Source organism: Quercus lobata, chromosome 4 (genome assembly GCF_001633185.2).
Source record: "Quercus lobata isolate SW786 chromosome 4, ValleyOak3.0 Primary Assembly, whole genome shotgun sequence".
Lineage (NCBI taxonomy): Eukaryota > Viridiplantae > Streptophyta > Magnoliopsida > Fagales > Fagaceae > Quercus > Quercus lobata.
Genome location: NC_044907.1, coordinates 26,909,892 through 26,920,481, shown reverse-complemented (window position 1 = coordinate 26,920,481; position 10,590 = coordinate 26,909,892). Strand labels below are relative to the sequence as shown.

Here is a 10,590-nt window from a genome sequence, read left to right as displayed (position 1 = left end):
TATCTTCAACCTATTATCAAAAATGGTTGTATATTAATGTAAAGGAAAAATGAAGGAAGATAATTATAATTAATAAACAAGTTGTAGAAACCTATAGGCTAATTCGAGATTCTGCTAGTCTTTATTGGGTAGGGAGTTAGGTTTTTGTTCTGTCGGTGGCTTGCTAATTCTGCTGAGATTAGGCATTGTTTAGTGCACTTTTTATTCAATTAGTGGCAAAATCTTTTGTAACATATATAGGTGAATGGGTTGGATACGTAGGTAGGAATATCTTTTGTCACATACGTAGGTTAAAAAAAGAAAAAAAAAAAGCACTATTTCAAGCCCTTCATTTAATTAATATGGTAGAGGCAGACACACTAAGAGAGCATTCCCATCTAATCTTGTTTTGTTTTCTTAGTTTCTTAGTTTTTTTTTGGGCCCCCATGTTATCCATCAAGTTGACACTCAAAAATATATAATTTGAACTTCCTTAATTTAAGACGACGGGATCCTCAAATCATAAGAAAATATTCAGTACTCCAAGAGTCATATTCTCTTCTCTCACATGAATGGTAGATTACAACTTGAATGTATTTGTGCGACTCCTTATTACGTGAAAAATAAAGCATTAATACTCCTATAGTAGTAAATAAATGATGATCTTACAATGAAGCTCTTGCTGTTTGATTCTCAAAGTCAAGATCTAGCTGGCTTTTAGAGAGAAAATATAATCCCATTTCCATCTAACATTAAATAAAGGGGAAAAAAACTCTACTATTGTAGAATTATACCAACTAACATTGGCTTATTTGACAGTGAATTGTCTGGTTTTTCTCTACAGCTCTCCTTTCCTTGGTGTTTGGGTATAATAACTCACAGTGAAAGGCATTCTACATTTCTACCCAACAAGCTCATTGTCTTAATTCTAGGAAATTATACTATTCATCTCTCTCTCTCTCTCTCTCTATTCTACCATTCCTTTATTCTTTGATATTGTGTCTTTCCTCTTTTTTTGAGCAAATAATATTGTGTCTTTCCTAGGACAATCACATTGGATAACTTAAGTCAATGTAGGTTTGTATTGTTAAACAATCTGATCAAACAAGGAGTTGAATTCGGTGCCAAGTTGAGCAGTATCAACATTGAATTCAAAACAATGGTTAACGTAATAACACTTGGCAATATTTTAACTTTTGTTTTGTCTGGAACAAACATTAATTTAAGATGGAAAACTTGCTTTCTCATTTCAGATTCTGTATTTTTTTTTAGTATGGTTTATTCATTAAATCATTCATTATGCTATTATCCAAGTTTCAATATTTACGTAATGAGCATTTTATTGAATATTAAAAGATGTATGCATCAACTGCTACTTTTAGGTCTTGTTTAAGGAAGGCTAGCTTAGCTGCACATTGACATATTGTTAACTTAAAGAAATGTGAGACCGCAATCACTGCATAATTAATAGAATCCATTTCATTGACTTCTAATTTTGTTTTTATTTTTTGCCTCCCTTTCCTTCTGATGCTCTATGCTCTCAATTACGTATATGATAATGATATTGACAAGTTTCCAACTTGGATAGGAGTACATTATTGTGACTATGTACATTTGTCACTGAGCCTTCAATGGAAGGAAATGATTCTCTCTCTCTCTTACCAGGTCAACAGTGAAAATCAAATTTAAATCCTCATCCTTCCCCCACATTTTGTTTTTTAATTTTCCAGAATCCTTTTCCACATTAAAGGATGAGTTTATTGCAATTTGCAAATTAATAAAATAATTCAATGATAATCACAAGTATATACTTTAATGGTATATTTGTAATAGAACAAAATTTAGTTACAAAATTGGTTGTACTCTAAGACTACAACTTTACACAATAAAATAAATATTATCACATATTTTAAAAACCTAACTGTTGAATTGCATTTTTTTACCCTTTTAATGCACATATCAAATTTTGTATCAATCATATATTATTTATTATATGATCTATAAGTTTATGTTTTATGTATAATTGTAAACTACAAAAACTTACAATTTAAACAACTTATTGATAACATAGCTATTGATCTTTAATTTTTTAGAAATTTTGCAAGCATGAAGGATATAAGAAGAAGATGTAATCCAATGGTGAATTTGTCAAAATTTATCTTCAATAAAAAGATATTAAGTTATAGTCCAAGGTTACAACTAATTTTGTAGTTAAACTTTGTCCTTTGCAATATAGATTGATTTTTTTTTTTGGGGACAATTTATTGAGGTTTTGTTTAAACACTGATGATTGGTCAAATTCTAGTGACTCATTTTACAATTTATCAATGGGATTTTAGGAATTTCATAGGTTTTTTTTTGTTTGCTTGTTTGTTTGTGCGTGTGTGTGGAGAAAAAAGCTGTAAACTTTATTAAGGAATATAAGCCAAATCGGATTGGTTGGACATAAGGAAAGCTAAAAGCCTAAAACTTTGGAAAGATGGTTAATATTTTTGCATCTCGTGTCAGAAGATCAAAGGAGGCAAATGAAGGGGATTCATCTTTGAGAGAATAATCACTAACTCCAAATCACCTTCAATTACTATAGAAGAAATCCTAATTTCCAAAGAAAATTCCAATGCTCTCACAGCTGCTACCACTTCAACTTCAACAACTGAGAGAGGCAGAGCAATAATTTGGTACATTGAGGCTATAACCATACCCTAGTCATCTCTAACATCCACACCAATATTAGCTCTTTCTTCCTTTGTGAACGCGACTCCATCAAAGTTGATTTCATAGTTGAGTTTCCTTAATAACTTTAAATGAGCCTAATTCATACATCATATACTTCAAAATTTTACCTACACACTCTAAATATGATATTAATTTATAATGTTTATCCCACCATCCAAATTAGTGTTTTTCCAAATTTAAAATTAATCTACCTACCAATTTGATAATTTGGACACTTCTTTGAATAGTGGATTAACATTGGATATTCATCTAAAATTAGGATTTTAGTAATTGTTTTTGTGCACATTGCAAATATCCTACAATTTATATTCTCAATAATTTTAAAAGAAAAAAAAGACTGAGTCCAACACAGAAACTGGTTTACTATTATTTTCAAAAGTACTATTTTACTCTCACCGGCTTAGATGAAGACTATATATAATCAATAAATTGCCGAAGTTTTCATAGATTTTGCATGGCCAAGTGTTATATTAGTGTGTTTGTGCCCGTATTAGATACACTTAATTTAGTTTGTATTATATGTAATATAATCTACATGAAATTATTTTTGTGAGCACGATCTAATGGCATTTCTGAGTTCACTATTAAAACATTTAAAATTAATGTTTACAACGTTGACAAGACTTTTGTGACATTGTGGTAGATATCATATTGTGTCAAAGGAGAAAGGCGGTGGTTGGAGGTTACAATCTAATCAGTGGATCAATAAAAAAAGAAAAATTATATATATATATATACACACACACATACGAGACTGAGCTTCCAATTTATAGAAACTGGAGAAGCATTAGATTCTCTGAAAATTGTTCAAATTCCGAAAGTGAATTGCTTTTATTGGAGTGAACGTAGTAAAAGCGAATATGTTTTTATTGTTGGTGTTGAAAGCGAATCTGCAGAGTGCGATAAGATTGTTATATATATATATATATATATATATGGGTCATGCTAATGAGTGCCCTAAGGATACTAGTTAATAATCCATTTTAGAAAAGTTTTGGCATCACTTTTATGGAAAATGAAAAAAGCTGTCAAAATATTAATTGTTTTTTTTTTTTTCCATAAAAACTTTCTTTAATTGGATTCTTAACCAGTATCCTAAAGGCACTCATTAGCATTTCCCTACATACATACATACATATATATATATATATATATACACTCCATTTGCACAACCACTCACTTAGATATCATCATTTAAATTGAGTATTTTGACTAATTAGAGTTGTGACAAGAATGCATAGTAGAGGACAACTCTTGCTTTAATTTTATATGTCCAATGTTTTATGGAAGTTACGTAGAACAATTCCTTGCCTATATTCCCTCTATTCGAACCTTGGATGTGATAAAAGAAAAGAAAATTATTATATTGCTTTAGTAATCAGCTTCATTTCTCAAGCATTTCAACAATTCTTTATTTCTTTATCTTCTTATTCCAAGAATCAAATGGAGAAAGTGAATTATTTCCCCCATAAAAAAAGAGAAAAGTGAAAAGTCTACATAAACCATCAAACTTTCTTTCAGGCTCTCCATGTTGCCAATTAAACACATTTGGAACCAAGTTAAGCAATCTATTTTTCTTTAAAAAAAAAATTAAGGATCTGTTTAGATACCGCTTATTATTAAAAACTAAAAATTTATTGCTGAAAACATTATAGTAAAATAATTTTTAAAATATAAATAATGCCCATGAAACCCAATTTTAAAGTTACAAATACATTTTTTTCGTACAAGTTGGTCCGCAAACAATGCATAAGACCAAGAAGAAAAGGCAAACGCATGGACAAAAACACTGTGCAAACGCACACTAAGTCAAATTATCCAATTGGCCTTGCTACTTGCAATTGCGTAAGTCTCCAATCTTTGAATCTTCTAACATAGGCCCATCATCCAATGATGGATATTCCAATTTGATTGATAAGGACTAAAATGACTAATATTTATTAGCATCCCATTATTATTATTATATACTAGTTTCTAAACCATTATCCCTGGCAGTGGGCAGTAGAGACACTTATGATAGAATAGTGAACAACGCTTGTTCGGTTTATTTTTTTTTTTTTTAATTTTTTTAATTTTTTAATTTTTGGGCTTATTTAACTTAATATAAAATTTATGGGCTTTTTACAGAATTTTCTTTGTGAGAGAGAGACGTTAGCATCTATATGCTAACACGCGCATGAGTCCAAAAATTACCATCATATTTGTCAAAAGCTATTAGCAACGACTTGAGGGAAATGCCATCATATTTGTGCTGAATTACCTTCCAAAGAATTATAGTGTTATGTGATCAATTTTCATTTGATCACACTGATCTCAAAAACTGCCAGAACTACCAGTTCATGCTCTAAATAGTAAATATGCAATGCTACTTGTACTCATGAGAAATTACAGTGACTTCGGATCTGGTTGACAAGGTTCACTGTGAAGCCAATAAGCTCTAAGCCTCTGACTCAATTGGCATTCTCTCTTCCCATAAGAATGTGCGGAGAGTAAAATTGTGGGTTCAAAACCGATTGGTGCAGGTGTTGTTTGCCAATCGAAAGAAGGTTCATTGTGGAAGTTTAATACAAGAATATAAATTCATACCAACTTCCTTGACACAGAAGGAAAGCTGAAGGGAAGATAGATAGATACATATACGAGAGAGAGAGAGAGAGAGAGAGAGAGAGAGAGACCATCAAAGTTTCTTCAAATTTTAGCCAATCCTCTATAATTTCACTTTCATTCTAGCATAGCTCTTGCTCTTTCATCCAAACATAATTCGATGAAAACAGTCTAAAAACCTTGATGCCATTCTTGAAAGTTGTTCAAAACCACCATAGAGCAACAAAACACAGATAACATAAATAAATCAAACTGCACAAGGACCATAGATAGGGAAAAAAAGGTAAAAAGCCAAAAAGAGGTCACACAGATCATTGAAACATCCTCATCCATGTTCACATCTATGAATTTTTAGAAACATTTCTTGCAGAACTAATTAATTTCTATATTTAAACATCTCAACAGTGTTGCAATTTTATTTTTTAATAAAAAAATTTAGTCACATATGCCCTATACCTATTCCAATACCTACAAAACAAGGAAATGAAGTCATCCCCATAGATCTTCCGAACACCATTATATAGAACATGACAGGTTCCATCAAATAACCATCAACTGGATAACTGACCCTAAAAAAGAGATACAAAGCAATAAACCTGTAAACAATATGCTTTATTCTGAGGCTGGTAGTGTTCGCAGTGGGGGAGGACAAATAATTAAAGATCATCCATGAGAGTCAGTTTCTAGGAAATTTCCAAAGTCCAAACCCATCAACATAGAGGGCCAGTTTGAGATTCACTATCATTGTTCCGGGTTCTCCTTGCCTTACAATCATCAAGATAATTCTGGTAAATATAAGATACAAAACCCCAAATAGCCAAAAGCAAAGCAATTACCTTGATGCCATTCATCTTATCATGGAACACTATCACGGAAGCAACAGGAGTAATAGCCAAAGAGGCAGTACTGATTACATTGGAGAAAAGAGATGACACCACAAAAATTAATCCCACAACACCTACAGAACAAACCTGCCAAGCCACCGCAGTCCAAACCAAGGTCATAACATAAGAAACTCTACCTGCAGAAAAAGCAACCATTTCCCCATGCAAAGTCTTCCATTCCCCACTTGCAAAAAGACCAACAACAGAAACACAAGTGGCAACAAGTGCTGTATAGATTTGCATTTCCAGAACCACTGAAAATGTTTCCTTTTTTAGAACCTTTTGGAAGGAAAGCTGCATCAGGGAAAGCAAAAGAGAGTAAAGTGCAGAAGCTCCAAGGGTACAGAGGAAGCCAATTACTTTTTGCCACTTGGAAACTCGGGATGGTCCATCAGAGTCATCATTAATTCCAACCAGGGCAGCAGAAAATGAAAGGATAACCACAGAGTTAAAAATTAAAGCAGTAAACTTCTGAGAATTGATGAAGTAAGAGAAAATCGCATTAAAAGCTAATTGGGTTGCACATATGAGGGAGTAAGTAGAGGCAGAGAGGTACAAGAGTCCAACAGAATACAACATGTTGTCACCAGCTATGAGCACTCCAAGAGAGAAGTAGATCGAGGCAAGAATTTTAAAAGAGGGTGGGGCTGAAGAATTTGAAGGCTCCTTGGAGGAAGGAATAAAAAAGAATGGGATCAAAAGGATTGGAAAGGCAGCAGTTTGGACAAGAGTAGCCATCCATTTACTATTGCCACCCTGATCATAATAAAACCTCCCAAGAAGAACAGCAGCAGCTTGGCCCACAATGAGGAAGAAAATGTTTAGCCCCACCAAAATCCACCATTGCCACCGGTTGAGTTTTCCAATTAGAGACTGGTTACTCAAAGTCCCATTTTTTATCATTGGCTCCTGATGATCTGTAATTGGACATAAAACACTTGTAAATAAGTTTAGCATCCCTATAGAAAGATGTGTTTTATCAATCCACTGCAAAAATTTTAGAACTTAGAAAATATTTGAACTGAACCCACAATCTCACCCATCACCTTGCTGTTACAAGGTAAGGAGGTCTGGAGGTTCCATTTGAGCTAGAGATCATAGGTGTAAAAGCATTTAAAGTTAAAAGGATCAATTATGAAACAAAAAATCAAGTACGGCAATGTTTATACAGATAAATCTTTCTCTATGGCTTGAGGTTTCTGAAACATCAGGTACATCAGTAGAGCTACCATACATGGAAAATATCAATATGGTTTTATATGTATAAAACTGCATAAAGGTCCTAGTAAGAGCTATGTGGCAATTGAGGTAAAAAGAAATGGTTCTTTTCATTTTTTTTTTTAGGTTGGGGGGGGGTGGGGGGGGAATCTAATGGAAAACTTTGTCAGATTTTATTATCAGGTTTACTACCCAAAATAATTAGAGTAATGATAACAATAAATTGCTAAAAAAACAGCCTAGAGTAAAATGATGGCTTAGCCAAAACTAAAGAATTCCTAAAGGCAAGCAGTGAAGCTTTCTTAATCCTTATAATCTGAAAAAACTAGATAAGTACTTGGTTGATATACACAAATTTAGTCTCCAAAAGGCACGGGCAAGAGGTGAAAGATAAATAATGGTTCTAAATAACCTAGTAAGAACTAGCATACTCACTTTGTAGCCATTTATGTCCTCATTCTTGCATCATTGAAAAGATGTAAAGTTAGGATTGGTCAGGGAATAATCAAAAGAGAATGGGGATAACTAAAAAACATGCAAAAGTTACAGGTATAGAATTATTGGCAGGGCTGTAAATGAATCAAAGTGTTCGTAAACAGTTTGGGCTTGGCTCGATAAAAAACTTGTTCATGTTTTTGTCTGTAAACAAGCCAAGCTTGAGTTTTAGTTTAAGCTTGTTTAGTAAATGAACCAAGTTCAAGCAAAAAAAATTATTCATAAATAGGCTCGTGAACATTAGGGTTTGATACAAAACAAGTTGAGCCTAGGCTCGTTTATAAGCTGGGTAATATGCTTGCCCATATCTTACTAAGGTTTTAATTAATTGGGAGTTAAGACCACTCGTCCAAACCAAATAAACTCGATATGGGTTTGATAATGTAGCTATGTTGGATCTCAAGCTCAAAAGGTTGATATTTAGTTTGAGTTTGAGATTGGTTTTAGCTTGAGCTCAGTTTGACTAATGAATCAGCTGAGCAAAGTGGGCTCAAGCTTTTAGACTTTCTGATGGGCTCAAGCTCAAATGTTATTTATAAGCTTGGCTCCAGCTCAAGCCAAGCTTGAATATTCTACTTTTGGTTTTGAGTTGTCACTACTTTACAAAGGTTGGATCGTTTACGGACCTAAAATTTATTGGAACAAGCAATAAGATAAGTAGTATGAGATTAACAGATAAACAAATGAAGAAACCATTTGAAAAGTAAATAAAAGGACAGAGAAGCCAGTTGTGCAGCTTCACTTAAAAATTGAAACCGACCTTCGTTTGATTGCTAAGAAAACAGAGAAAACAAATATATTTCACAACATAAATAAGTCAACATCTATAAGTGGAGGTTCCGATTTTCTTGGGCACAAAAGATTCAAAATTTCATTTTCTTTGTTTCACACGGTTTCTCAGCAATCTAACAGCGAGTTGAATATTGGTTCCATCCATAAAAACCCAGAAACATACGATTGAAACAAATGAAACCCATCTCTAAATTCTATTCCAATAGACGAAATTCAATACTTTGACTAAATAAATCAAACATAATAAATATGAGAGAGAGAGAGAGAGAGAGAGAGAAAGACAGACCTGTCATGGTGTTCTGAGTCACTGGGTTTGAATGAAGATTTTGGCCCTCCAAAGATTAAGATTAAGAGTAAGAATGAGAGGTTTTAAGAGGGTATTGGGTGCTTAAATTTTACGCTTTTTTTGAGTGGGGGGTTTTGGAATTTTTTTTTCCTTACGTTTTCCACTTTCAAGAATTGCGTGAGCTTCACGGGCTCAAACTCAACGAATGAAAGCTGAGAATTTGGTGTGGAAAACAATTGTGCACCAATGATTGTGGCAGCTGTAAATACACGACTTAGAAATGAGTCAGAACTCAGAACTCAGCTGGTGCAAACAGAAAATACTGTACAAGATTTGTTCGGTTTTGAAAGTTTAAAGTAAGTACATCAAAGCTCAAGAGAAAAACAAGTACTATCTTTTATTATTATTTAAAAAAATTTAATTATTTATTTTAGAATGGGGCCAAAAAGATCCCGATCTTGCACCCGTGTACAATAGTGAATATAAAGCCAAGATCGAAAGGTGAAAAAAAAAAAAAAAATCGTTTTTAATCTCAAGCCCTAAAATCAGAAACTTTAATTTTTTTTTTTTGACTTTTTCACATGAGAGATATTGTATCTATAATATTTTTATAACAAATTACAGGTAGTTAGTTGTTATTGATTTAAATTTAAAATTAACAATAAGATTACTTTTTTACCTTAACAATAACAACCAGTAATAACTTGTCACTTAGAATTTGTTGTAAAAATATTGTAGACATATCATTTCTCTTTTCGTATTTCTAACTTTTAGATCTAAATCCGCAAATTTAGGTTTCGTAAACTCTAAAATTAATAAAAATAAAAAAAACTTCGAGTTGGTTAATTATTCTGTCATATCAAAATTTCAAAATATTTTTCAACTCCCCCTCAAAAAAAGGAAAAAAAGAAAAAAGAAAAAAAAAAGAATTTCAATTAGAATATCTTTTATTCCATAATAATATTCCCTACCAATTAAACTAACTATAATCCAAAAAAAAAAAAAAAAGTTTAATTTGTCATTATGCTTTATGAGAATGTACTAAGTCAAATATTTCCTGGGTTGTTCTTCTTAATATAATTTATTTTCTTGGTATTTATAATTTTAAAAAATAAGCTAGAAAAAAAGAATAAGGTCAAAATACAAAACCAACCTTTTAAGTTTTACCACTTTTCATTTCATTCCTTTGAGTTTTGTCATTTCAGTCATTTAAGTTTCATTTACTTTCAATTAAGTCCTCCATTAACAATTTGTTAGTTGCTGTCATTATCTATAGCAAAACTACGCAGTTTTGTCATTTTTTTATCTTAATTTAGTAATTTTAAGAAAACGTTAAAAAAAACCTAGATATTATATTAAGAAACGGCATCGTATGTGGAGAACAATATTGAAGAACAAAATTGAATCCCCACCTGATACCCTAGCCCGATACTGAGAGACTGAGAGGGAGAAAGAGGGGGAAAGAGAGATCGAAAGGGGGAAAGAGAGAGAAGAGAGACCGAGAGGAAACAACCATAATATGAATTTGAAAATTAGAATGTGATAGATTTGCAGTGATGGCTGGCTTAGTACTTATGAGACCTAGTATTGCTCCAA

The 10,590-nt window shown here is 32.4% G+C and overlaps 1 protein-coding gene across 2 annotated transcripts; it reads right to left on the bottom strand.

The window, feature by feature from the left end:
- Positions 1-5,768: 5,768 nt before the first annotated feature.
- Positions 5,769-9,340, bottom strand: LOC115983490 (probable purine permease 11). Of its 2 annotated transcripts, XR_004090076.1 has the most exons (3): positions 8,995-9,340; positions 5,916-7,120; positions 5,769-5,787 (listed from the first exon to the last, which is right to left on the bottom strand). XR_004090076.1 is itself a non-coding variant. In XM_031106195.1 (2 exons), exons 1-2 carry the CDS (start codon positions 8,999-9,001, stop codon positions 6,030-6,032), a joined length of 1,098 nt encoding a protein of 365 aa, XP_030962055.1. In that variant the 5' UTR covers positions 9,002-9,340; the 3' UTR covers positions 5,813-6,029. The 2 variants fall into 2 exon arrangements, 1 of the variants encoding a protein (XP_030962055.1); XM_031106195.1 differs by lacking the exon at positions 5,769-5,787 and having other exon boundaries at positions 5,813-7,120.
- Between the last annotated feature and the right edge of the window lie 1,250 nt (positions 9,341-10,590).